The sequence below is a fragment of the Carassius auratus genome, chromosome 41, assembly GCF_003368295.1.
Source record: "Carassius auratus strain Wakin chromosome 41, ASM336829v1, whole genome shotgun sequence".
NCBI classification, from domain to species: Eukaryota; Metazoa; Chordata; class Actinopteri; order Cypriniformes; family Cyprinidae; genus Carassius; species Carassius auratus.
Window position 1 is genome coordinate 14,047,513 of NC_039283.1, and position 27,359 is coordinate 14,074,871.

Sequence of the window (27,359 nt, forward strand, 5' to 3'; positions counted from 1 at the left end):
TGCACCACTGATAGTCAGGAGTGGCGACGTCGGTGTATGTAAAAATTTCGCATTGAAGGTGTATAGAAATTAATATTAACCATGCCACTTAATATACTAAGGAGCTTTATAATGTACTTTTCCTATTTAGTGTTTGTGATTCCCCAAATTTATATTTGGTGACTTGATCCAATTGATGGATTTTGGAGGAAAATCATCTTTTGGCCCTCGTGAATTTAAGAAATGGTGAGATTCCTGAAATGCATGCATAAACGCCCCATTTATGCGTGTGTGTAAAAGAGAGGGGTCTTGTGGGAAGCCAAGTCGTCACACGTTTATCAGTCAGAGAAAGTGAACAGAGAGCGTGATGAGGGAAGATAGTAGTTGGATGACTTGTGGTTGACGGAAGGGAGATAGAAAGAGGAACAGTGTGACGAAATAGAAAGCTTCGCTGGAAGAACATTATGTTGGAAGAATCCTGACCAAACGGACACAAAAGAGAAAAGAAAGAAGAAGAAGAACAGGATGGACGAGAACCCAGCTGTTGGTCAGGTGAGGCTTTCGAGATATACCCACTGTTTTCCATTTTTGGGCTTTTGCCAGTTTTATTAATAGGACAGTGGTAGTCGCAGGATATGACAGAGGGTGATGGGATCAGGAAACACCACAAGTCAGATTTGACCTGGGGTTACCCATGGAACTGGAGTTTTGCCTAAATTATAAAGTTCTATATAGATGGGTGGTGTTGTGTAAATTAGACTCCCAGTTCAATGTCCTCTAGTCAACGATATGCCCTTTTATTGTTGTCGTGATGCTTCACCTATAGGTTTTTTATTTTTATTTTACATTGTAAAGGAGTATTTCTTCTTCTACTTCTTCTGAAAGCTTTGAGACAATAGCAGAGACCCTCGTGAACTGCATTGTGCTTTGGTCAACCGGCGTTCAAATCTCGGCTTGTTGTCCTTTTGTTACGAACTAAACGTCCTGTCAGCTCTCCAATATCGTGTAAGCTTTGAAAAAAATAAATAAATAAATGAAAAAAGAAAAGAAAGACTATACATTTAGAAAAGATTACTTCAAATCAAAATGCCATATCCCCGTGTTTATTAATTTGAGGAGAAGCTGTATGTTAAGCAGGGAAATACATTTTCCCTTAGAACAAAGACATAAAAGTGTATTCCCCTTCTGTAAGGTTTAACGAAACAAGTGTGTTTCTACATTTTCATTGTTCTTTAGTGAACATTCATTGGATTCGCTCTCATTGTGGATGTTTGACTGCCAGTGTCATTTCAATCGGCCATAAGACTGGACAGGGACATTAAATGGACATTTCCGTACATCCATCTCTATAAAACATAAAGAGTGAGTCATTTGTTAACTTTATATCCCAACAGGAAATGGTCACAACGCCAGAGGAACAGCCTCAACCACATCCATTGGTCTGCAACAAGTACCGCAGGATCCTATTGGTTGGTTTTGCCTTTTCTCTCTTCGCAGCTGCGTTAGGTTTGGGAGTCTATTCCCACCTGCAAAAGACTGCAGACCCCTGGACGTCACAATGGAAATCAGGTACAACGCTAGGAACTACAGTAGAACTCATGGTATAGTTTTAATAACTGTGGTCCTAATATCTCTCTCTTGTTCCAGCTGGTCCTCCTTGCCTTTCTCCCGCCTGTCTAAGAGCATCACAGCTTTTTTCTGTTGCCATGGATCCCTTTTCTCACCCCTGTGACTACTACCTGTTTGCCTGTGGGACAGGTGGATCTTACGCCAGCGAAGAGGGCCACAGTATCAAGAGGGTCTTCAATGAAGACAACACAGAACTAGACAAAAAAAGAGAAGCGAGGACAGGAGGAATAGTGAGGATGAGAAGAGAGACCGATTTCCAAGGAGAAAGTGATGGGAGTCAAGTCAAATTTCCAGACAGAAAGTCTGCTTTACTGAAAACTATTAAGGAAATACTAGGTTAGTGAAATTCCACTATGGATATTTTGTACCTGAAATAGTTTCCATATCTGCTTCTGTCTGTCTATCTTCTTGAGCCCAAGCTGGTTTACTGGGCTTCTTGTCGGTCAGACTTCTCTCTTGGCTAGTTATAAAGAGGTTGTGGCACAAAATGTTGCATTGTAAGGTAAGTAGCAACAGATCTTTTCTTCCGCATTGTGACAACCGTCTGAGTTAAAACGAAAAGAAAAAAGGAACGGGACTTGGTTTTATCCACCGGGAGTTGATTGGATGGAGGAAGTCGATTATAAGAAAGGGGCAGGGTTTAAATGGACTAAGTGATTGGAGAAATCCAGAATACACCACTAGAGAGAAGTCTGGTGTTATACTGGAAGACTGAGTGATGCATTGATTAAAAACAAGAATAATGTGATTACAATAATAAAAAAATGACTGATGCATTGATGACTCATTTACAATAAGATTAATAAGATGCATTTAAAATATTTATAGGGTGAATGTCTGGAGCACCAGCTTTAACTAAAACCAGCAATTCATCTTTGGCTGGTTTGAGTTTAATGGTTGATCTATTTTCTAGTGATTAATATATTGCTCAGTGTATATGTTGCTCTATGTGTCTATCATTCTGTCTATTGCTTGTTCTGCTGTTTTTGTCCTAGGATAGACTTTTTTTAATGATCAGGCAAGACTTTGTCAAAAGAAATTGTCGTAACAAACTTTTCTTTTCTAGTAAATACTTGGTTTTGCCTCTGGTGAAACAGAAAACTTAAAACTTAATGTAGTAGCCGTTTATGCTATTGTAGAAAACAATCTTGAACCGTCTTGAAATTCAGTCTGTATGATCCCTGTGTGATCAGAGGCTCCTGAGGAGGGCGTTTCTGGGAATGCTGCAGAACAGAAAGCAAAGAAATACTTCAAAACCTGCATGGATGCAGAATCTCCAGAGAAAGTGGGCTCAAAACCCTTCCTCACATTAATCGAGCAGGTACACAAATTTTTAGGATGAAGGAAACTATAAAAACAATTGCATTGCCTTGTGTATTTTGTTCCTATGTTCTTTTTCTTTTGATTTACTTTTGACCCTCTCCCCCCCTCTCTCTCTGTGTGTGTGTGTGTGTGTGTGTGTAGTTAGGTGGCTGGGCAGTCTCAAAAGGGATGAATCGGACAGATTTTAACTCTACCCTCGCCCTGCTAATGGGCCAGTACTCCACATTTCCTTTCTTCAGTGTGTATGCAGGGTCAGACTCTAGTAAAGAGCAAGCGGCTTCCAGTCAACACTACATACAGGTGATTACTGATGAAGGTAGAATATAAGCAATTAGTAGCATAATTTACAGTTTTCTCAATACTTAGGTGAACAACAGTATGTTACAGAGCCCAGCAAATGGCATGCAGGAAAAAATAGTAGGCTAAATCGTGCCCAAAAGTAATCATGTGCATGTTTTCGTAAATTGAGGGAACTAATTAGTAATTTGTGCGCACAATTTATTAATTTCTTTCTTGCATGTCATGTAGTATGTGGGCTAAACTATGTATCATTTATCTTTGCTTTGGAACAAATGCATTCAATGACTACTACTTTCAAATTACATGATTTATTTTCTCATTCAGACACAACAACTGCCAAAATTCTGTGTACATGCCAATTTGCATGTCAACAGATTTTAAAGGGGTCATATGACTAAAAAAGAACATTATTTTGTGTGTTTGGTGTAATGAAATGTGTTTATGCGTTTTAAGTTTAAAAAAACATTATTTTCTGCATATTGTACATTATTGTTTCTCCTCTGTGTCCCATCTTTCTGAAATGCGTAGATTTTTTACAAAGCTCATGGCTCTGAAAAGCGAAGTGTGCTCTGATTGGCCAGCTATCCAGTGCGTTGTGATTGGCTGAATAAGCATGTGATGAAAATGTTATGCCCCTTACCATACTGTGATTCCGTGTGTCCCGGTGCAACGAGACAAAAACAATAAAACCCATTCAACTCTGTAGAACACTTATAGTGTTCCTCTGTAGCTCAAGTGGTAGAGCATTGTGTTATCAAGCATAAGGTTGTGGGTTCGATTCCCAGGGAGCACGTTAGGTAAAATTGTTAACTTGAATGCACTGTAAGTCGCTTTGGATAGAAGCGTGTGCTAAATGCATTAATTATGTTGGCTTGGCAACAAGCCAACATACTGTTATGCTATTTAAACTTCTTCTTCATCTTCTTCTTTTTTTTCTTATTATTATTTTTCTGACAGAAATTCTGAACGCTACTCCTCCTAGGGCTTTAAAGCCACAAGCCCCAAACTCGGCAGACACCTGCGGGATAGAGCGGTGCTGGTTGCTATATCTTTTCAGACGGATCAGACTTAAAGTTTTTTTTTTATTAATTTTTAAATGTCAAAAACATTACCCATAGACTTACATTATCTGAGAAAAATTGCGCCCCTAGTTGCAATACCCGAGATTAAAGGGAGGAGTCAGGTTTCGTTTCACTTTTAAACCGGTTAAAAATACTAAATAATAAGTAAATAATACAATTTCCCTCAAACTGACAAGCTAAACCAACATATCTGATTATTACAGGGGTTAGGGCTCATTAATAATTTATTTCTGGGCAGAGAGCAGTCAGAAAGATGAGAGAAGAATCACTGCTGCTGTCTCCACGGAGCTCACAACGAGCGAATTCATTCTTATTTAAGAGCTTTTAAAACGGCGATTGCACGCAATCCACACGTTAGAACACACCAAGAGCTAAATTCAGATGTTTCTGAACTGTTTAAAGTAATAACATGATATATTCGCGGCAGCGCAACTGCCCGCGAGCTCGCGATGTATTTCTCTGAACACTTGAAGAGAATTTACAGCCTGTCACATTAAAACACTGCAGCGAAACGGCACAAAACAATTAGAAGAATATATTATACACATGAAAATGAGTGTTTATATGTGCTTGTGAGATTTTATCTGTCAGGCTGAACCTCACATCAATTGCTATCCATCGTCACAACATGGTAAAGTCATTTATATATATTTTTTAAGAGCTTCTTAAAATAAATATTCCTGCGAATGCACACAATCCACCCATTAGAACACACTAAGAGAAAAATCCAGGGGTTTTTGAGCCGTGTATGTGCGCAAAATGCAATATTTGACATCGCGAAGGGAAAAAAAGTCACATGACAGCCGCGTTTGGGGCGAGATCAGACAAATAAATAGGCTAAACATTTCATTCACACTGACAAGCTAAATCAACATATGTTATTATTACCGGGTCAGATATCTCATTAATAAATTATGTCTCTGACCAAAGAACAGAGAGAAAGACGAGAGAGAAATGAGCACTTCATCAGCATTTTTTAAGAGATTCCAAAAATAATATCACAGCACTAATCCACCCATTAGAACACAACAAGAGCAGAATTGAGGTGTTTTTGATATGTTTATGTGTGAAAAATGACATATAATTTGACAGCGTGATACAGCTTATGAATACTGGAAGGAAAAAAGTCACGACAGCCTTTTAACTCTGGAGTCGATTAACGCATTGGGCAGAGAGCAGTCAGAAAGATGAGAGAAGAATCACTGCTGCTGTCTCCACGGAGCTCACAACGAGCGAATTCATTCTTATTTAAGACCTTTTAAAACGGCGATTGCACGCAATCCACACGTTAGAACACACCAAGAGCTAAAATCAGATGTTTCTGAAATGTTTAAAGTAATAACATGATATATTCGCGGCATCGCGACTGCCCGCGAGCTCGCCATGTATTTCTCTGAACACTTGAAGAGAATTTACAGCCTGTCACATTAAAACACTGCAGCGAAACGGCACAAAACAATTAGAAGAATATATTATACACATGAAAATGAGTGTTTATATGTGATTGTGAGATTTTATCTGTCAGGCTGAACCTCACATCAATTGTTATCCATCGTCACAACATGGTAAAGTCATTTATATATATATTTTTAAGAGCTTCTTAAAATAAATATTCCTGCGAATGCACACAATCCACCCATTAGAACACACTAAGAGAAAAATCCAGGGGTTTTTGAGCCGTGTATGTGTGCAAAATGCAATATTTAATGACATATAATTTGACAGCGTGATACAGCTTATGAATACTGGAAGGAAAAAAGTCACGACAGCCTTTTAACTCTGGAGTCGATTAACGCATATACGCGTTTTGAGTCATTTTCTGCTGATAACCCTGACAATTACTTAAATTACATTTTCAGTTTTAATCGTACAGATAAGAGCAATACATCAATCGAATCTGTAAAGGGTCTACTTTTTTTGGATACAAACATAATAACAACAAAACTTTGTGCACTTTTAAAATAAAGATAACAAACAAGGTGTGCTGTCTTCAACCTTGTCTGCGCTGATCTTCATTTACAAACACGTCATTAAAATGAACTGTAACTCCATGAGTACTCAACGAAGAGACATGAGAGATATATCTATAGAAAGCTTGACATGTCTACTTTTAAACTAAACAAGTGCTGCCGAACAAATTTTCTGTGATAAAGTACGCGATGTCCTTTTTTCACGTCTCCCTTCTAATGTGTATGGAAGGCCAAGAGGGTCAAATACACGTTAAATACGTGTATTTCACGCGTAGACAACACGTATTTAAAGCGTTAAATACGCGTTGTTTACTCATGAAAAATCAGCGTGTATTTAACGTGTATTTCACGTTTTAAATACAAGTTAAATACACGTGAAATACAAGTGAAGTATGCCTTAAAAATCAGTTTGAACAGGTCAGTGTAATTGGCTGCTGAGGACTTGGGTCAAACCACTTCTGTGTGCTTAGAGGGGTGTACCATTCATAGACAGGCAACCACCATTTAACATGCTATAGATCAGCTTATTCAGCCTTATTATTTAGTCTTTTTTCTTTTCTGTTTTGTATAGCCTATAAAAATAATATATTTAAGTTTCAGTTTTATGAAATATTTATTTTAAATATTAATTAAAATTTTGTGGTGATAGTATAACGTTTATAAAAGTTACAGTATTTTGTAATGAAACAGAACTTTTTGTTTAGCTCTTGACTCACCGAAGTATACTATATATAGTGTCCCTTCTTTAATTTTTCAGTAGTGTGATAACTTAAAATATGTTGTCAGTACTATTAAAATAAGATTAAATTGAATGGTATTTAGGAGATTATGGTTTTTGCATGACTTATTTCGCATTCAGCTAGACAACCCTGTCGTAGCTGTTATCATAGCCTAGGCTTTTTATTAAAAAAGAAAACAGCAAGGGACCATGGAAAAAGACTGAAATAAGGTGTATTTTTTATGGTATTATTATTTTTTATTTTTTGCTGCGGGGCAACTCAAGAATGTTGGGCACACAAGTACTACGGCTCTTTTGCCCCATGGCCAAGATGGCCAAGCCAACATCAAAGTTAGTTCACTAACTTTTAATTCTAGTTTAATTTACTGTCTTTTTACATGTATAAACATAAAACCTTGTATGCATTTGTGATCTGAGAAACGACAAACAACAGGCACTAATCTACACTGCTCAAAACTCACGTTTGAATCATCAGTGGCAAATCCTTTAAATATGAAAACAAAAAAGTTGTAACATTGTAGTCTACTCTCCCAGGTTCAGGAAACTGTCCTCTATAAAATGCATTGCACAGACATTAATATTTGGTATGAACTGTTCTGGAACGGTGTTGTAAATACAGCTTAACCACTGATTTCTAGTTGTTTCCTCTTTTAGAAGGCCACACAAATGATTTTTGCTTTTGCAATGTAACACAGAGTCACCCCGACATGGCAGCTGCAGCAGCAACAATACTATAGCGAAAACTGGAACATTAAATGATGAGTGCTATGTTCATTATTACATCCAACAACAGAACACCTCAATCGCTTATGAGACATTCATGTCTACATCTTCTCTGGCATCTAAACAATGGTGGACTGAAGACACTCAAGGCGTGTCTAAAGTAAGACGCCAGTCCAGTTTGTGGTGAAACACTACTGTCAATCTAGTCTCTGCCTCAGAAGCCACGCCCACTGACCAATGACTGAACGTCTGATGCATACAGCACACAAAAGTGAAACACTTCAGGAGTTTCAAAGTGTGTCGTGTTCTTTAAAGGGGTTGTAGACTTTTTTTTTTCTAGGCTTGATTATGTTTATTGAGTGCAGACTAAAGAGTTATTGCTTCATTAAAAAAAAAAAAAAAAAAAAAAAAACATTATTTTTCATATAATTTACCTTTATTCCTCACCGCTCTGTCCCTTCTCATTTGAATGCTTCGATGAGTTCATGTTTTTATGAAGCCCCTCCCTCAGAAATACGCGATTGGTTAGCTGGTCCAGTGTGCTTTAATTGGCTGAACCGCCAGTGCTCATCTGAATTGTCCCGCCCCTCACCTCAGTAGCATGTGCTCTAGTTAACTCTGGCATCATCTATATTGCTTATTAATTTGAGCCAGATTGAGACATTATTTGTTGTTGTATCATACTTTTAGATACATTGCTATTTGTAAATGCTACTGCTTCTGTTAGTTTTAAAATTGTGATACAGTAAGGCAACCGCACATGTCAAGTTTACAACTGTGATGACGAGTGCTTATTAGGATTAACTAAATGCTGGATTCTCAATAGTACTGTACGTTAAATATTTTAAGTTTGTGACATAGAATCTTTATAATACGTCGGAGAGTTTTACGCATCGGTCTGTTATTGTGGTGATGTTTCCAAGCCCCGAAACGTGAAACTGAATGAAACTAACTGTAATTGGTTGTTTGACATATCGGTCAAACGGCTTCATGGCCAGGCCCTGGCCAATGAAAGCTGCCATGGAGTCCAGTGGCAATGCAAGAGTACTGGCATTCAAACTGTCATGGGAGGGGCCTGTTTTTGTGACGTCACAAAGACAGACATCTGAGATTGGCTCGATTTGAGAAAGGGATAAAGATTTTAGTAGAAAAAAAAATAAAACACTGGGTGGAATTTTGGTTGTGTACACACACTGCCAATACACATTTCAGTTCAAACAGCCTGTAAAGTTGCATGTAGCATCCATCCAATGACCCCTGTAACTTTTAAATAGAATATATCTTTGGGTTTGAGACTTTAGTCTTTGCAACTTTAGGGATCTTATCTCTTCACAAACAGCTTGTAACCCTCCAAAGAGAAAGGAAAACTTATGACCCCTTTTTAAAAAAAACTGTAAAACTGAAAACTGAGTTTGAAAGAAATGGACCTATAAGTATTGAGAAATTGGTCCTAGCAATTATAAAATGCTGTAAAATCCCCATGAAACAATTTTATTTTCTGTTTTGATGTATTACTATTTTTAAGTTAATTACAATTAGATTCCGTGTATTTTGTATGAAAGTTTATTTCCACCGCAGAACAAAAAATAAAAATGGTAATTGTGACTTTGTATCTTACAATTCTGACTTTCCCCCCTTTCTTTTCTGAATTTATATCTCACAGTTTACTGTTTTCTTGGAATTCAGATTTACGATTTATAAACTCAAAGCAGTGCTTTGTATTACGCCCCTGTGGGAATGAATCTTCAATATTTTGGTTTGTTTTTGAGATTGTTTTACACTCTATATCTTGGTTAAAAATGTCCATGTTCATTTTCATAGATTGATGAGCCATATTTTCAGTTCCCTATTGACTGGAATAGCAAGACACAGAAATCCAAAGCTAGTACTCGGGTAGGTATTAACTATTCTATAGCACCACACATGTTCATATTGCATTATTTCTAAAGGGTTCTTTGGTAACTTCTCTTTTGTTGTCTCTGTTCCTCTTTCTCAGTATTTGCGCCCATTCTACATGTCTTGTGGTCAGTACTTGGCTCTCTTGGGTGTACCCTCCAATGAAACCACTCAGCACTGCGGTCTTTACATATCTCTGTCCACAACTCTGGCTCTGGGCACGTCCCCTCTCAGCTACCGCCTCAGTCAGAAGTTACTCTACCACAGAATTACCATCCAAGAGCTACAGGTCTGTGCACACATCTGATTCACTCTATGTCATTAGAAATGGGTTGGTTAAAAATAAGAAAAGTAGGCACTTTAACTGAATGATACTGAAGTAGTGAATTGCATAACTAGTTATTATTAACTATATTAATAATAATCCCTTCTCTGCATTCTCTCTCTTGTGGCTAAGCAGTAACTGAGTGCCTATATGATATACCATTAGAATGTAAGTTATTGGTTACTACATGCTAGCTAGCTAGCTATACCTCACTGTCATTGATGGCTGGATATTTACATTTTCTCCATCATCATCCTGCCTCATCTGGTTCTCACCCCTCGAATTGTTCAACTCCAGACTTTAAAGATTGATATTATACAGCCATTATACAATCCTTATTAATAATGATATTAAAACACATTTTAGTCATTATATAAAGAAATGTGCATTGTGCATAAAAATAAATACTCCAGATAGTTTAATTATGATTTGATATCAATAAGTCTTAAGTGAAATATCAATAAATATATTATGGTTTGAAGTATACCTAGTATGAAATGAGTGTATTTTAAATAAATCATTGCATAGTTATAATAACAACACCAGAACAGATGATTTTGTTTTTCGAACTACATGACTTGTATTTGGCGGACAGAAGTTTTTGCAATATTAATGATACCTTTCTAAGAAATGATATTAATATGCCAACTTTTTGCCAAAATGTGCCAACATTTTCAGAAATTAATTCAGAAACTAAAAACATTTGTATCATAGAAGATCTCTAGGCCTATTCAAGTTATAGTAAATGATATGCATTTATTATAGATTTTTGAATACAATGATAGATCTGGATAAAAAAATTTAATCTAAAAAATGCATTAACCAGAATAATATACAATACCTAAAATGTGTACTAATGGACTTCCTGTCCCTCACAGACTCTGGCTCCAGCCATTGATTGGCTTGCTTGCCTACAAGCCACATTTCAGCCTCTTCCTATCAACCAATCAGATCTTGTTTTAGTCCACAATCTCCCGTACATTATGCAAATGTCCCAGACAATCAGTAAATGGCAAATCCAGCATGAGATGATGGGCACGTAAGTCACATTATAGTCAGATTTTCTTGGGCAAATGTCATAGATCTTGATTATTAACACAAGTTTTTGTCTCTCCATATGTGCTTGTGTGTAAATATCTGCAGCCGTCCACTTCATACATACATGATCTTTAGTCTTTTGCACACACTCATTCCCGCTCTGGACTCGAGGTTCTTCCAAACAATGAGAAACTTTTCCATTGCAACTGGAGACACACAAGAGGTGGGTCTGCATTGAATAAATTACCCACAATGCCTGTTTGTGTAAAGTGAAGCGGTGCAGACTGCATTCTATATTCCTCTCACTTATACTGTTACACTTATACACTTGATTTTAGGAGATCCCACGCTGGTTGCGATGCATTCAGCAGACGGAGCGAGGGTTTGACGCTCTACTCAGTCATGCAATTAAAGAAAGACACGCACAGAATGAGGTACATTTTGGTTGGACCTCATGAACATGAATTTAATAGAGCAAAGTCACATTTTGATATCAGGGGTGTTTTTCTGTCCTTGCCAGGCTGAGGAGCTGATTCATGATGTTTATTTGTCCCTCAAGAAGAAACTAACAGGTTTGAGCTGGAGGGACGACAGATCATCAGCCTTTATTTTGAATAAGGTATGTTGTGAATCATATACAAAACCATATCCTACTGAAACAGTATATGGATGATCAGATAATTTTGTACTGTGTATTTTTTCAGACTAAATCTCTTAATCCAAGACTCTCCACTAAAACAAATAACCTCAGTCATGCAGAACTCAACCATCTCTATGCAGAGGTAAATGAATGAATTGCAATTCATTTTGATGAGTGAATTAACATTTTCCTTCCTTCACACTGAGAGGGCTTCATTGGCCGTCTCTCTCTCTCTCTCTCTCTCTGCACCAGGTGGTTTTGAGCGAGGAGGATTTTTTCTCCAACTATCTGCAGATGCTGGCGCTGGAGCAGAAGAGCAGGAGCAGACTGCTCTCACACGGCACACAGACTGAAGGGTTAGTGCTCTCATATTTGCAATGACATTTTGGGTAATGTTTTGTCAATGTCAAGTATGAGAAAATATTTTTTAGTTAAAATAACATATTACATTCATATGAATTAATAGTCTCATATTTATTTGAATTGTTTTGATCTTTCTTGGGTTGTCACTATTCTGATTTTACAGTTGTGATGTAATGGGAGTAGCAACATATATTATCCTCCATATCGTGATGTACATCCAAGTGAAATGGATTATTGAAAATGAAAAAGTATAGGGCAGAGGCTTGATTCTATCCATTTGTTGCTGATTGATTGGTGGAAGATCTGAATGCAAGCTTTAGGTTGATCATAGTTATGCATTTAGAAAATAAATAGGGTGAATTTACATTTGTTGCCTACTTTCTCATCATCCATTTTGCATTTCTGTCTTCCTTCACCTCTAGTTTGTCTATCACTCCATCCATCTCTGGTAATGACATCATCATCCCTGTTGGAATGTTCGTGTCGCCCTTCTTCCATTCCTCATATCCCAGGTATCTAGTGACAGCAGGAAGCAGGAAGCAGAACATTCATTCAGTGGAAATACAATTACATTCCAAGATATATTTCACATCACTTTTAATAAAATAGTGGTATTCTGAAATGCTGCTGTGAATCATAATGAATGAATTTGATGCTCCCTGTTTTTATGCATCATTTTTTAATCCACTCTTCTAGTTTTATTGTGCTGAAGATGTTATATGCATGCATTAAAATCAATATTATATAGGGCACTGAATTATGGCACACTGGGATCTCTGATGGCTAAAGATCTTCTCCACCTTCTGCTCCCTGATAGTACGTCAGTATGGACCTCAATCACTCAATGTGAACGTGCATGTGTGTGAGTGTTTTTTAATGCCGTCTGTTTTTCATCACCAGTCCACATGCAGGCCAACAATCCAGGGTCCGAGAGCATGTGCATATGGACTCATTATCTGAGTGTGACCAAGGATCCAGGACGGGTCGACACATTCTCTCTTTCCCCCTTTGAACAGCAGGAGGTTTGGGTGCAGTACACTGCTCTACAAGTGGCGCTGGATGTAAGCTAACTTACTGTAGACCAGGGGTTTTCAATCTTTTAGATGACACAAACCCCCAAATATGACTATCCTTCTGTGGGGGGACCTTCATCATAAAAGTCTAAGATGTTATTTGCAAAATATTTTGTTTCCGTTAAAGGAATAGTTCAGCAAAAATGAAAATTTGTTGATAAATTACTTGCCCTCAGGCCATCCAATATGTAGGTGAATTTGTTTCTTGGAGAAATGTACCATTACATCATTTGTTCACCAGTGGATCCCCTGCGGTGAATGGGTGCCGTGAGAATGAGTGTTCAAACAGCAGATAAAGTACTCAACACAACTCCAGTCCATCAAGTAACGTCTTTTGTTGTGAAATGCTGCGTATCAATTCACATATTTTTTTCCTTCAAACTTTTGCTTCTGTCTAAAGTGTTCTCTATCCTCAATATTGCTTTCTCCAGTGGAAAAGTCATCTCGTCCGAATCAGGAGAGAAATATGCACAGATCAAGCATTGTTTACAAGCAAAAACTATCCAATATATGTAGGAGGACTTTGATGTGATGGATTTTTTTCACTGGGGGAAGTGTTATTATGGTTATATGGATTATGCTATAGCAAAAAAAAAAAAAAAAAAAAAGTTTAAAGTTAAAATTACTTGATGGAGTTTTCTTACAAACTCACAATTTTTTTTTTTTTTACTTCATTTACCTTAGAAGTTAACTGATGGACTTAAGTTATATGCATTACTTATGACTTATTGTGATGTCTTTATCAGCTGTTTGAACTCATTCTGACGGCACCCATTCACAGCTGAGGATCCACTGGTGAGCAATTGAAATAATGCTCAATTTCTCAAAATCTGTTCTGATGAAGAAAACCCAACCACAAGGATGGTCTGAGGGTGGGTACATTTTCAGCAATTAAAAACTTTGGATGAACTACTCCTTTAAGCAAAAATATTGTTTTTCTGACTCACGGTAGTACTGTACTGTTATATTTATAATTTATTTTCACATTTATTTTAATCTACCTTTTAGTTATTTATTTTAACCTATTTGTATTTATCTGAAAATGTTTTATTTATTATTTATTTTTACATGATTTCCAATGTTTTTATTTTAAACTTTTAATCGCACGCCCTTGCAGCCCTCAACTTGAAAACCCTTGCTCTAATCTACGACAATCTTTTCATTGTTATTTAACAATGAACCCAACTTTCATCTTTTTCAACATTTTATGTTCCATATTTTGTTTCTCTACAGGCTTATAAGATGAGTTTCACAAGGCATCCGGAAGACTCATCTCTATCAGGCCTCTCTTACATTCACCTGTTCCTCTCTTCCTTTACAAAGGTACAGAGAATGTCAATGAGAAATGTATAAGACCTCGGGCATGTGTGCTAATCAAAATGTTCACATCATATGTTACAGGTATCGTGTGATGCTGACTCCTATCATGAGTTCATGCCCTTTGAACCTTCCTTCCTGGTGACAGTCCTGTGTTCAAACTCCAGCTTCTGCCCCAAACCGCTGACCTGTGTGAATAAATCTCAGAGTTTTACTCAAGAGATGTGTCAGAGTCGGACGCTGCACTGAATCGTTTCTGCTGAGACCTTTTGGAGCTTGTTTGGGACTATTGAACCATTGGAGCTGCTCACTGTTTAGTAAAAGAAGATCATTCTAGAGATCATAAAACTTTTTATATTTACTTGTTAAATAATGGGTTTAGTAAACATACATTTAAGCAATTTCATCACATTTGATAAGTCATGTACAGTATGATGAACAGTTAAAACCTGCTTGTTTCTCTCACAGCACTTAGAAAATGTACCATGCTTTTACTATAGTATTGAATTTGGGGGGAAATGTTGATTCATAAAAATATATATATTTTTGGGAAGGGAGGGAATTAATAATATTTTTTTCATAGTTTGTTTACAATGTCACACTGGTTTACATGTGGTTACTATTAAAAGCCACAGTTAAACTGGTTACTGTCTGAATGTATCATGAATGCCACTCTTAGATTTGAAATGTATTATATTTGGATGAAACATAAAAAAAGTATTTTTTGCATGTGTGCTTTTTGGTCTGTTACATATACATATAACATACTATTTAATGTTTTAGCGCATAACAGTAATCAGTACAAAAATTAAAGGATTATGTACATGAAATCAAACATTATATAATTATCTTAATCTCAAAGGGAATAAAAGAGAGATTACATTAAAATGCAAAATACATAGATTAAATAAATGAATAATATTGACTACAATAATTCATAAGTTGGTTTTATGGTTATGAATTATTTAAGTTTCTAATTGTGTGTGTGTTTATAAATTCTATATTATTGTTTTCATAATAGCATTTAATGTATTTTCAGAACTAAGTTCTACATTGCAATTATGTGAAAAAAATAATGTCTCAATTTACACCAGAAAATACAAATTTCAATTTCAAATTAAAATTTTTAGAGGCAGACATAATTTCAATTACAATATGTAACAGTGATGTCATACATTAAATGTACAATCACGAATATATATAAAATAAAAATACTTTAAATACAATAAAATAAAACATAATAATAAAAAGCAATTATAGATAAGTTCTTACAAGGGGTAGCAATGAGTTACTTAGTTCACTGAAGAAACTGGTAACTGTAGTAGCTTTTTCATTTGAAAGAGCATCGAGAGAAGCACGACCAGCGCGATTCTGCGCAAACGCGTCGTTGTGACGCACATTTAATGCGTCGGAGTTGGTGTCAACATGGCTGCACGCGCTGGAGACAAGCGTGGTCTGGAGCATTTAGATGAATATGATCCAAAACCGGCAAAACAACAAAAAAGTTTGCAGGAGCAGATGGCGGAAAAGCGTCTTGTTGTTGTTTTAGAAGGAGCGACGCTTGAAACCGTGAAGGTAAAGGACAACTACGCAGCGGCTCGGGTGTTATTCACTGGGATCGCCAGTACAGCGTAAACAATAACACTTCTCCTAACTGTATGTGTCAGTATTTAAATATTAGCGTATCTCTATGCAGGTTGGAAAGACATTTGAGTTGCTGAACTGTGATCAACATAAGAGTATGATCATAAAGAGTGGAAGAGACCCAGGGAAGATTCGCCCTGATATCACACATCAGGTAAAGCTCAACTCTTTTAACGAGACATTATTGAGCAGATACACTATGAGTTAAGTTAAAATAATAAGTTACAACTTATAACTTATAAATGTTTCGAATGCACTGAGAATCTGTCCTCTGATGTCCCGTCTGTGTTCCCACAGAGCCTGTTGATGTTACTGGACAGTCCTCTGAACAGAGCTGGACTGCTTCAAGTCTACATTCACACAGAGAAGAACGCTTTGATCGAGATCAACCCACAGACGAGAATTCCTCGCACTTTTGCACGGTTTTGTGGACTAATGGGTAAATTCACTCTATTTGCATATTTACTGTAATCAGCAGTCAGTTCAATGTTGTCAGTGTTGTAATGCAGAAAGATTCAGAGTAAGTTTATCTTCTGTTTGTCCTCGTGTAGTCCAGCTGCTGCACAAGCTGAGTGTGAGAGCGGCTGATGGTCCTCAGCGTTTGTTAAGGCTGATTAAGAATCCAGTGTCGGACCACCTGCCAGCTGGATGCCCCCGATACTCGACATCCTTCAAAGCAGGAGATGCTGTGTGTCCCAGAACAATTGTCCCTGAAGATGGACCCGCCGCTGTTGTCATTGGAGCGTTTGCACATGGCACAGTGAGTCTGATCCTGCTTCTCCTCTCAGCCAGATGAACCATATTCTCTGTGCATAGAAAATAATTTCAGAAATGTGCATTGTGTCATCGCTTTTGAAATCAATCACTGATCTGTTTCCCCCTCCTGTCATAGGTGAATATTGACTATACAGAGAAGACGGTGTCCATCAGTAACTATCCTCTGTCTGCTGCTCTGACCTGTGCCAAAATCTGTTCAGCATTTGAAGAGGTCTGGGGAGTGTTATGATGAAAACCAAACCATTATGAACTTTCATGTTTCTGTCTGATTGAGGAACAGGCCTTTGGACTGTGTTCTGTGTGTGTGTGTGTGTGTGTATATGGGCCACTCCTTTGAGCAAAAATTGTGTTATATGACATCACAAAAGAGGAGAAAATGTATTTTGTAACCATTTTAACTCCCACTGAAGCAAACAGTTATACCCCTTTAAAATGTGGGGTATTAAACCTCAATTTCATAGTGTATATGTCTATACATATAGTAATAAACTCATATTTGCATTTAAAACTATTTCTGATACGTGACATCTTAGTCTCCTTTACTGTCAGATCTGCTTTAGATGTTACTTAAAGGTCTTTTTTTTGTCTGTCTAGGCTTCATGTTTATTTTTCCTGCTGGGTTTGTTTTCTTTCCTGTTTTTCCTTGTTCTTTCACCACACTTCACACCTTTTCGAGTGGGTCTCAGGCTCTCGGTTTTTGCAGAGTTCATTTGAACAGTTCCTGCTGCAGCCGTTGTTAAGTTGGGATGAGTTTGTGATTGTTTTGATTATTTTGGACATTGTGTATTTATTTATTTTTTTCACATGCAACACAAAAATACACCATTATACAGAAGACGATTAGTGCCAAGCAATAATAAACCAGTGTTTAATAATTATGTATTAATTGGATTAGCTATGCTATAGGCAGGGCTTTGTTCTCCTAGCAAGGCAGCGTCTATTCAATAATAGTAATAAATAAAACAATTGACACTATTGCATTCTGTTATTGTACAATACTGCGGTGCAAAAGGTGTTCAACCTGAATGATTCAGAAGCGAACCACTGACTTGGATCATAGATAGAAATAGATGTGCATCTTTAATAAAATAATATTCAAATGGAACGGACACATAAACTAGACTTATGCAACCAAAATACAAAACCACTTCTATTAAGCATACACCGCTATGTACACGATGCAGTATCTACACGATCAGAGATCAGTCTTCCAGGAGCGCGGCTCGCGCGTCGGTCTCGGTCTCCTCCATCTCAGCCGCTGATTCGTCGCTCATCTCGGGGTCCTCGCACTCGTTAGATTCGTCCAGCACAGACTTCTCCATGTCGAAGGGATCCAGGTAGTGACAAACTGCGCTCTTCCTGCCGAACGATTCTTCGTCGTTGAGAGTCATCACCTCTATTCCGCTAGAGACGGGCTCGTCCTCCTTCCTCTCCGACAGAAACGTTCGCTGAAGCTTTAGTTTCTTCATTGTGTGACCTTTGTATTTAAGAGCTGAACTAGAACCTGCACCGACCTCTTCAAAGATCACGCAGGTTCCTATGGCATCCTCGTACTCCCCGGCGAACAGATACCGTCCCAGCTGCATCACGGGCTGCTCGCTGTCGATGTCCACGATCTTACACGTGCTCTGCCGACTGGAGATTACATCCGAGCTGATCATCCCAGACAGCTCCGCCACAACCAGCTGCTCCTCTTCCTCCCACTCGTCCTCCATGACTGTGTCTGAGGAAGCAGTTATGCTCATATAACTCTATGAAATGTCATACAACTGATGACTGAAGCTCTCCAACAACTTCAAGTATCAAATTGCTCTCGTAGATTTCGCGCGACGGAAGTAATGATCGAAGGTCCGGTTCATGTACATGAATCGGTTCTTTTGAACAGATCGATGTAAAGAACTTTTGAAACGCTTCATTAGTACTTAGTACTTGTTTTTTAAAATAAACAAACAATCTCTGTTTCATACGAATGTGTTGGTCGGTTATTAAAGTATTTTTTATTTAAAAAGTTTTATTTCAACCTCGGTTCACCTGGAGAAAAAAACAACAATAAAAACAAACAAATTAATAAATCAACGGATTAGGAAAAGATCCGACTCCAAAGAGTGAATCGTTCACCAATCGGGAATCGCTAGCGACTTCCGGGAATCCAGCGTGTGCTGAAGTCACGCGTGCGCTAGTTCACAGCAGAGCGCGAGAGCCACACATGCACTCCGTCAACTTAACTCAATTAAAGGTACAGTTTCTCTGTGTGTCCTAGAGAAGACCAGAATAAGCGCAAGAGCGTGTTTTTCTTCAACGGTAAGTGTCTAAAGAGTTTTAGTTTTTTAATCGGTTCATAATAGGCTCGTCTCGTAGTTTGCAGCAGCGTGCTAATAAATGCATCGCAAATAAAGTATGTTACATCTTAATGTTTTCTATTTAAATATGATATTGAATTCGCTTTAATAATATAAACATAATGGGTTTGCATTTTAATGGCCTTATGAACACGTATATTAGTGTTACCTGTGTAAAACACTGGAAGCTGCTTCACTCTGACCATCAACCAGCCACCTCAGTGAAAGTTGTGTTTGTCACGATTACAAGCTAGACATCTGTAGGGACCTATGTCAGTATGAAAGACACACTCTGTCTAGATTTCAGTTTTTCTTTCCTTATAATTATGGTGTTTTCTATTCTTGTTAAATATCTGCTTGTTAATAGTTTTCTTGTGTTGTTACCGTAGAGCATCTTTGTAGGTGTCAGTCATGGGCAGGAAGCTGGACCCCACCATCAAGGTGAAGAGAGGACCTGGACGCAAGGCCAGAAAACAGAAGGGAGCAGAAACTGAGCTGTCCAAGTTTTTAGTTGATGGTAAAAAAAAAAAAAAAAACACATTCTCGGAGCGATATGTTTATTTGGTTATATTTTCTTGTTTCACTTATTCATTGTTTATATGTTCATTTTTAAAATATATCATGGATATGACAATGGTTATCCTCTATTCACAGATGATGGGCCAAAAAAACTTTCAAGCAGATCAAGAAAACGGTATATTTCTTTTAAATGATTACTTTTAAATACACATAGTTAATTATTTTGTCATATTTTGGTATCTCGGTGATAAATACTTGTGAAAATTATTATTATTATTTTTTCTCCCAATAAATTTCAACAGAGCTGTAAAAAGAGCTCAAGTGACTAAAGAACCCAAACAAGAGGAAAAGCCTAAAAAAGGTATTTCAACATTTAGAAATGAAATTATAATGGCATTACGAGGTTTATGCACCCATTAAATTGTAAATCAATGCTTTATTAATTCAGGATTCACAGATGAGAATAGTAAATGGCTAAAACCAGCGCCGAGGAAGCGAAAGATTGAACAATCTGAAGAAGATGAGGACAGTGACAGCCAATGGGAAGAAGATGATGATGAAGAGGGCTTTGATAAAAAGGAAATGGAGGAGGAGGAGGAGGAGGATGATGATGATATGGTTGATGACTATGGTGCTGATGAAGGGGATGAACAAGACAGTGATGGAGAAGAGGTATGATTTCAACCAATGAAAAACATTTGTAGGACTTTCCATTTCTATATGAGGTGAACTGGAAATTATCTCTAAAGCAGTTTTAGCATCTCTGACTTTGCTTGTTGTTTATTGGTTATACATATGGTTATACACTATTAACACTGTTAGAAAACAATCAGCGTAGTATTCTAAGCGTAGGCCTTTCCTTATTGTAATCTTCTCACTACTTGCCCTGTCAGCTTCTGCCAATTGAGAGAGCTGCAAGAAAACAGAAAAAACAGACCAGCAAGAAACCAGAGAGTGACGATGATGATGATGACGATGATGATGATGATGAAGAAAAGGATGATTTAAAGGAAGATGGGGAGGAGGAAGAGGATACTGTACAGGCAAATATTGATGAAACCGAACAATTCAAACTCCCAGCTGCAGCGGAGCGAGCGAAGGAGGGTGAGTTCAACTCTTAGTATATCAGGAAACTATCGAAATTCACAGCTTTTATTTGATCTTAAAGTTTATTTTAACCCTCCATCTCTCGCATGTATAGGTCTTTTAGCAATGGACCTACAGACCATCCATCAGAGGATCAGAGATAATGTGGATGTGCTGTCTCACTTCAGTGAGAAGAGAGAAGAGGGTAAAGAGAGATCGGAGTATCTCTCTCTGCTGCGCTCTGACCTCTGCACCTACTACAGCTACAACGAGTTCCTCATCAGCAAACTCATGGACCTTTTCCCTGTCTCTGAGGTGTGTGTGTGTGTGTGTGTGTGTGTTCGTATCTGCTAATGAGGAGTAACTTAGCACGACAGGTTTTATTACAGTTTAAATCGCTGAAGTAGAGATGCTTCCTGTTTTAGTACCACCCATCTGCTTCTTCACAAGGTGTGTGGCTATGCTAACAGGACAGAGGAAGTGTCTGTCAAGATCTGAAGGGGTGGATGACCACACCCCCTCCACCTCTATATGAATTGACAGTACATCTATATCAGAAAATAGCTGTCTTTGTAAAACTTGTATGTTGATTGATACACAGATACAATCTTCTATTTCAGCTGATTGATTTTCTTGAGGCCAATGAAATCCAGAGGCCAGTCACCATCAGAACCAACACCCTGAAGACCAGGAGGAGAGACTTGGCTCAGGTCCGAAAAGATCTATTTTCCTTTTAACCAAAATGTTGTGATATTTTGTTAGAGTCCCATTTAATTCTGCTGTGATTGGACGGTGTTAAACATTGGCTCCAAAACATGATCAGTCATCACGGCATCAGAGCTGGTTGCAAAAAGCATATGACCGCAGTGTATTAGTAGAATCAATAATGTCATATGTCAATGATCCGAACAAAGTCAAAAGGCCGCTTATCTGTCAATCATTCGTTGTGCAAAATATTGTAGGTGATGTGTGGCGTTTAAAAGAAATAATCCCCTGAATGAGGCATGCAGATCTGAAGTTCAAACAACATTGGTTAAAATTACAGTCTCTAACTCAATTTCTTGTTTGCTGTGAGACTAAATTTGGAAATATGTTTGAATGAATTAGGAACTAACTGTGCTTTTTCATCAATAGTGTACTGATGTGGGAAGCACTGCTCACACAGAGGTCACTTCTAAGCCAAAAAGTTTTCTATCCGTCAATTTTGCACAACTTGCTTGTCAAAGTTTAATACACCTGAAGAAAATGTGAAATCTGTGTCTGGGTTTCTGTGGGTCTTGTCCTTTCACATATTAAGATCTGAAAAAGGTCTTAAATCAGAGCACAAAGTCTTAATTCATAAAATCATGGAATTAAAGGGTTACTCCACCTCAAAATTGTCATTAATTACTTTCCCCCATGTCGTTTCAAACCTGTAAAAGCTTGGTTCGTCTTCGGAACACAATTTAAGATATTTTGGATGAAAACCGGGAGGCTTGTGACATGTGAGTCACTCGTGTAATCGAAGTGCTTGTTCTTTAACACAGGCTCTGATTAACAGAGGAGTGAACCTGGATCCATTGGGGAAATGGTCCAAAGTGGGGCTGGTTATCTATGACTCTTCTGTTCCCATTGGTTAGTTCCAGTGTCATTTCAAAATAACACTTTTTTTCATTCTCCATCCTTCACGACTGTAAGCACTGATGTTTGTTGTAATCCTCTCTTTTATATAGGAGCAACTCCAGAATATTTGTCAGGCCAGTACATGTTACAAGGTGCATCATCATTTCTGCCTGTAATGGCGCTTTCTCCCCAGGAGGGGGAATCGGTGCTGGACATGAGCGCCGCTCCTGGAGGAAAGACCACTTATATGGGTGAGCGTATGCTTCTCTGTGACAGTCACACCAACTGCTGTGTTATTGTAACGTGGCTAATCTCTGTTGAGCCTTTGTATTTTTTATTGGCACAGTCGATACCAAAGAATCCAAGTCCAGCATTTCTACAATGTTAGATCCAAATGCTTTGAGAGTGTGTAAAGACAAAATGTGTATCATTTGTGATGCAGCTCAGCTCATGAGGAACACGGGCATGATTGTGGCTAATGACGCAAATGCAGACAGACTGAAGAGCGTGGTGGGAAACATCCATCGTCTCGGTGTCACTAACGCTGTCATCTGCAACTATGACGGCAGACAGTTCCCCAAGGTCCGCACCATCCTTTTTTTTTTAATCACATGTACATATACATTTCTATACAGATAATAGTTATGTATGTCTGATCAGATGTTTTTATTGTGAATGGTAGGTGATGGGAGGTTTCGACCGAGTGCTTTTAGATGCTCCTTGTTCGGGGACAGGAGTGATCTCCAAAGATCCAGGAGTAAAAACTGGCAAAGTAAAATAATTTTCTCTTAGTGGCATTTGATGATGAAGCTTTTTAAGACCAGCCTTTATTCTTTTATTTTTTGTTTCTTTAATGTGCATTCTCCATTGAAAACTTAAAACATCTCTCTGTTTCTCAGGACGAGGCTGATATTCTTCGCTCGGCTCACCTGCAGAAGGAGCTCATCCTGTCTGCTATTGACTCCGTCAATGCTGATTCTCCAACTGGTGGATACCTTGTTTACTGCACATGCTCTATTATGGTTAGTCATGCATCGTCAGTCACATTATTGCCATTATAGGTTGGTTATAGGAGTATTGCAAATACGCAACCTTTGAACTAAGCCGGAGTTGATGCAGCAAAAGCTTTTCGGTTTCTGTCTGATTTGACATGGATTCTGCAGATGTTGAATTTTAAACCAGTGTGCTGCAGTGCAACATTTTTAGGAACAGTGGGAGACATGGATGTCAGAATTGTATGAGTTGGTATCTGAAAACCCACTGAAATGTCTAGATGATTGCTAAAACATGCTCATTTATTTATTTATATTTTCTTATGAGGATTTGATTTGATTTGTCTTGTCCATAGGTAGAGGAGAACGAGTGGGTGGTGGACTATGCTTTAAAGAAGAGAAATGTAAAGCTTGTCCCCACTGGACTAGACTTTGGCAAGGAGGGATTCATCAGGTAATGAATTAGACCTTATTTGAGATCCATCTACAGCAATAAAGCATGTACTCTTACAAATTAAGCTAATGAGTTTGCTAGAGGAAGTGTAAGAAATGATGACGTTCCTCTCCACAGATTCAAAGAAAGACGTTTCCATCCATCTCTCAAACTGTCTCGCCGATTCTATCCTCACTCCCAAAACATGGATGGATTTTTTGTGGCCAAGCTAAAGAAGCTGTCTAACGCCATCCCCAGCGCACCGAGAGAAAGAGGTGTGTAATCGTTTCCCATTGGTTTCCACATCTTGTTTGGTTTCTGATTTGATTTTAATCCTTTAAACGTATTCTTCAGAAGATGAAGAAGAATCTTCAAAAACGGAGACCGCAGCCTCGTCCGAGCAGATCCAGAATCCAGAGTCTAAGCAACAGAAGCCCAATTCAACGCCAGAGAAAAGCAACATGGGCCAGAAGCAGAAATTAAAACCGAAAAAATCTGAGACGCCCATCATCACAAAGAAAACTGGAGTGAAAGCTGAGAATAAAAAACCCGATGGTGCCAAAAAGGCCAAAATTGCTAAGTTGGATGGTGAAACATCCAAAAAGAATGAGAAACCTGACAAAATGCAGAAGGTAAAGGAACTGAATGGAGATTCAACAAAAGAGGTGGTGATGGAGAAGAAAGAGGGGAGCCAGTTTGAGAAGAAGAACGAAATGAAAAGAAAGAACTTGTTGAAGAACAATACAAACAGAATGGGGAAAAACAAGTTTAGGAAGTTAAAAAGTATGGTTGGACAGTGAAAGTGTTCATTGACATGGACCTGTATGTTCAGGACTGGGATCTTCATTGACTCGACACAAGACAGGAAGTTAAACCAATCCCAGCTTGCTGTCAGGGACTGAAGCATCATCCTTTAGAAACGTACACAATGATTTTGTGTATCTTGCTTCTCAAGACTTTTGTTATGAAGTGTTATAAATGTATATTTCGGTGTCCGTTTTTATGGATTTTGTTTTGAAAAAGAAACTTTTAACTGAAACACTGCAAAGGGATGCGAGTATGTGGTCTGTTTTCCTGTAAGATTGAGCTTTTTTCTTACATCTATTAAAAAGAAAGATAAAAAGAGGTTCGGTGTCTTAAAAAGTGTTGTCTGAAACGTACTGAGGCGATAAGCAAACTCAAGTTATTTTAGTTGTCTTTAACCTGACCTTTCCTTTTAGCTTTTCAGGAAGTCACCTCAGAAATCAGATCAAAAACTGTTGATGTAGAAGTGAAATGTTCCCTTGAGCCTGAGTGCATCACGACTGCTATTCAGCAGCACCTATTGACTCCACTTTTCACATCGCTTCGCTCCCGCCATAGAACATTTATCAGTGCGCAAAAAGTTTTCTTGGGGTTCAAATGGCTGAAACGCTCATCAGATGAAGTTCAGCGGTGTGCGATCTATCTTTCTTCCCACCCGTCTGGCCTGGTGCCTGTGTAACCATGGTAACGTACTTATCGCATCGTGCATCGTGAAGCCCCGAGCTAGTGCTCTCTGAACTGCGATGCTTTCTCTGTGCTTGCATGAAATCCATCTCTCCCTCCATAAAAGATGGCCCAGAACTCCATAATTATTGCCACTTGTTCCTCCCAAAGCGGTTCTGTTGAAATGTAGCACATGTGTAGGCAAAGCGTTTATTTTAATCACATTGCAGTCATTACATGCAAGGAGATTATTTAAGGTTGTGGCTGAAGGCTGTAGATGAAGCAATTCGGCAGGCTTGTGGGTAAAGCGCTTCAGATCACACTAGTTTGACACCCCACTGATTGAGTGCCATTGTAGAAGGGTAATTATAATGATCACCTTGCAGAGGCAGAAGTATCCAGTCTAGATTTTATAAGAAATACTTCCCTTGTTTTGTCCTGTACAGAAAAAAGGTAGGTCACTGACAATGACAACATGCATTTCGAATGTAATACATCCAGACTACATGCATACCTCAATATATTGAACAATGGTTGTGAAGTATATACTTATTCAAATTAAACTAAGGAATGCGGAATCAGAAGCAGAAAAATTCATGATGGTCTTCTCTATGATATTTCGTGTTTTGTTTTTGAAAAGAGGCTCCGTATCATAGAAATTTGGGTCTTTTTTTGACTTGGGCTAATAAGCAACCACCAATCAACATCCTAGCATAGCAACTTGCTCACAACAACTCAAAACGTGTGGATATGGAAGTAAAAACCACAATTTAGCACATGAAACAGATACTTAAATAACATTAATTCCATTGGCCTGGGGTGTTGCCTTTATGTAAATGTGCCGGGCCGGCCCACCCGCCCCTTTAATTTATGTTCCGCTGTGTTTTGATTGTGGTGCTTCTGGGCATGTTTGTGTCTCGTCGTGACTGCACAGTTTGAGCGTATAGTTAATCCTCTCACTGCTGGGAAATACGCCAGAGTCTTCGTTATATCCTCCAGCTGCCTAGATCAGGAATGACTGCAGAAACGTGTAGGCCTTCGCTCAAGTCTGTACCTGGGAGACGCAGCTGTCAAACCCAACTACACTCCGTTTCAGCCAAAGAATAGTTCAACCAAAAATGAAACGTTCTTTGGATCATTTCAAAAGCTTTCAATTAATTGTATTTAATAATTTAAGGCAGAATATTTAGGGTTGCCCTTAATGTGCATTTGCATTCTCCACTATACGATATTACATGTGATATTTAGACAGATGGGTTTTTATTAAAAAACAAACGTCTCTAAAAAAAAACAGCCACGTTTGTTTTTTCCTTCATTGCACTAGCCTGAAAAAGCGCATCTCTAGACCTTCAGTTTTCATCCCACATCCCTGCTTCTTACATTTTTAAATCAAAAATATGTGAATGGCACTGTATCACTTTTCTTGACAACATTTTTGCACTCTGTCGGCTGTTTAGAAACCAAACACGGATGACTTTTCAATCAGTTCTTTTTCAGTGATCAATATTTAAGTAATCAGCTGAGTTTGAATTGAACGGAGTGGATCCAGCATACATGACTCATTCCCTCTGAATCTGAACGAGTTTGATTCACCACATGGCACAGAGACAAACATATGTTCAGGTCAGATAGCAACAGGTTAACTGCTAATTAACCGCTAATATTTATTGCAGCTTGACAGTTCCCATTCACTTTTCATTGTATTCTGTAAAACATCTCCTTTTGTGCTCTAGATGAGTAAAGAGAACCATACAAAACGAGGGCAAACTTTTAATCTTGACATTTATTTAATGCAGAATGCCATGTTCCCACAATATGTTTGTTTGAAATATACAGTACAGCTTGTTGATCTGTTTTTGCTTAGTTTTGTCCTGTGCACAGTGAAGGTCTGTCACAGCTGGGTCTGACAGAATCACTACCCATCTCAGGCCTTGACATCCTCTTTTTGTCTCTCTCTCTCTTTCTCTCTCAGTCTCACTACAAACTTTCTGAACTCTAAAACCTTTTTTTTTTTTAAATGTAGTGCTCTTCTCAGGGTCAGTTGTCCTCTCACCCACCCGCACACCTACACAGACGATTCTGCCCACTCTTGTTTCTCACCAC

At 38.2% G+C, this 27,359-nt stretch overlaps 4 protein-coding genes and 1 non-coding gene across 13 annotated transcripts; 4 read left to right on the plus strand and 1 right to left on the minus strand.

The window, feature by feature from the left end:
- Window positions 1-34: 34 nt before the first annotated feature.
- LOC113060143 (kell blood group glycoprotein homolog) lies at window positions 35-15,126 on the plus strand. Of its 7 annotated transcripts, XR_003278197.1 has the most exons (19): window positions 35-531; window positions 1,374-1,548; window positions 1,627-1,944; window positions 2,802-2,929; window positions 3,073-3,231; window positions 9,567-9,638; window positions 9,742-9,930; window positions 10,845-11,005; window positions 11,110-11,227; window positions 11,343-11,438; window positions 11,525-11,623; window positions 11,709-11,786; window positions 11,897-12,000; window positions 12,430-12,519; window positions 12,756-12,823; window positions 12,908-13,068; window positions 13,827-13,952; window positions 14,314-14,403; window positions 14,482-14,498. XR_003278197.1 is itself a non-coding variant. In XM_026229003.1 (18 exons), the coding sequence occupies exons 1-18, from the start codon at window positions 505-507 to the stop codon at window positions 14,644-14,646; spliced, it is 2,298 nt and encodes a 765-aa protein (XP_026084788.1). In that variant the 5' UTR covers window positions 36-504; the 3' UTR covers window positions 14,647-15,126. The 7 variants fall into 7 exon arrangements, 6 of the variants coding, with proteins under 6 accessions (XP_026084789.1, XP_026084788.1, XP_026084793.1 ...); XM_026229003.1 differs by lacking the exon at window positions 13,827-13,952 and having other exon boundaries at window positions 36-531; window positions 14,482-15,126; XM_026229004.1 differs by lacking the exons at window positions 13,827-13,952; window positions 14,314-14,403; window positions 14,482-14,498 and adding an exon at window positions 13,322-13,666.
- Window positions 15,127-15,775: 649 nt separating this feature from the next.
- LOC113060146 (ribosomal RNA small subunit methyltransferase NEP1-like) lies at window positions 15,776-17,329 on the plus strand. Its single transcript, XM_026229011.1, has 5 exons — window positions 15,776-15,972; window positions 16,094-16,195; window positions 16,339-16,480; window positions 16,593-16,801; window positions 16,934-17,329. The coding sequence occupies exons 1-5, from the start codon at window positions 15,823-15,825 to the stop codon at window positions 17,045-17,047; spliced, it is 717 nt and encodes a 238-aa protein (XP_026084796.1). The 5' UTR covers window positions 15,776-15,822; the 3' UTR covers window positions 17,048-17,329.
- Window positions 17,330-17,662: 333 nt separating this feature from the next.
- Window positions 17,663-18,653, minus strand: LOC113060147 (general transcription factor 3C polypeptide 6). The gene has a single exon (XM_026229012.1). The coding sequence runs from the start codon at window positions 18,561-18,563 to the stop codon at window positions 18,021-18,023; it is 543 nt and encodes a 180-aa protein (XP_026084797.1). The 5' UTR covers window positions 18,564-18,653; the 3' UTR covers window positions 17,663-18,020.
- A 295-nt stretch (window positions 18,654-18,948) lies between these two features.
- Window positions 18,949-26,760, plus strand: LOC113060148 (probable 28S rRNA (cytosine(4447)-C(5))-methyltransferase). Of its 3 annotated transcripts, XM_026229014.1 has the most exons (17): window positions 18,949-19,119; window positions 19,547-19,674; window positions 19,812-19,851; window positions 19,979-20,037; window positions 20,125-20,348; window positions 20,570-20,780; window positions 20,878-21,077; window positions 21,383-21,472; window positions 22,289-22,376; window positions 22,475-22,615; window positions 22,807-22,946; window positions 23,047-23,136; window positions 23,264-23,386; window positions 23,713-23,810; window positions 23,928-24,064; window positions 24,144-24,637; window positions 24,957-26,760. In XM_026229014.1, the coding sequence occupies exons 2-16, from the start codon at window positions 19,569-19,571 to the stop codon at window positions 24,587-24,589; spliced, it is 2,193 nt and encodes a 730-aa protein (XP_026084799.1). In that variant the 5' UTR covers window positions 18,949-19,119; window positions 19,547-19,568; the 3' UTR covers window positions 24,590-24,637; window positions 24,957-26,760. The 3 variants fall into 3 exon arrangements, with proteins under 3 accessions (XP_026084799.1, XP_026084800.1, XP_026084798.1); XM_026229015.1 differs by lacking the exon at window positions 24,957-26,760 and having other exon boundaries at window positions 24,147-24,921; XM_026229013.1 differs by lacking the exon at window positions 24,957-26,760 and having other exon boundaries at window positions 24,144-24,919.
- On the plus strand, window positions 21,175-21,316 carry LOC113060247 (small nucleolar RNA SNORA29). Its single transcript, XR_003278220.1, has one exon. It is a non-coding gene; the product is annotated as a small nucleolar RNA SNORA29 (small nucleolar RNA).
- Window positions 26,761-27,359: the final 599 nt, after the last annotated feature.

Coding starts and splice junctions, on each gene's coding strand:
- LOC113060143 (XM_026229003.1), top strand. CDS start 505: ATGGACGAGAACCCAGCTGTTGGTCAG. Junction 9,639..9,741: donor AATCCAAAGCTAGTACTCGG/GTAGGTATTAAC, acceptor CCTCTTTCTCAG/TATTTGCGCCCATTCTACAT. Junction 11,439..11,524: donor AAAGACACGCACAGAATGAG/GTACATTTTGGT, acceptor TGTCCTTGCCAG/GCTGAGGAGCTGATTCATGA.
- LOC113060146 (XM_026229011.1), top strand. CDS start 15,823: ATGGCTGCACGCGCTGGAGACAAGCGTGGTCTGGAGCATTTAGATGAA. Junction 16,196..16,338: donor GCCCTGATATCACACATCAG/GTAAAGCTCAAC, acceptor GTGTTCCCACAG/AGCCTGTTGATGTTACTGGA. Junction 16,802..16,933: donor GAGCGTTTGCACATGGCACA/GTGAGTCTGATC, acceptor CTCCTGTCATAG/GTGAATATTGACTATACAGA.
- LOC113060147 (XM_026229012.1), bottom strand. CDS start 18,563: ATGAGCATAACTGCTTCCTCAGACACAGTCATGGAGGACGAGTGGGAG.
- LOC113060148 (XM_026229014.1), top strand. CDS start 19,569: ATGGGCAGGAAGCTGGACCCCACCATCAAGGTGAAGAGAGGACCTGGA. Junction 20,349..20,569: donor AAGACAGTGATGGAGAAGAG/GTATGATTTCAA, acceptor TTGCCCTGTCAG/CTTCTGCCAATTGAGAGAGC. Junction 24,065..24,143: donor CAGCGCACCGAGAGAAAGAG/GTGTGTAATCGT, acceptor CGTATTCTTCAG/AAGATGAAGAAGAATCTTCA.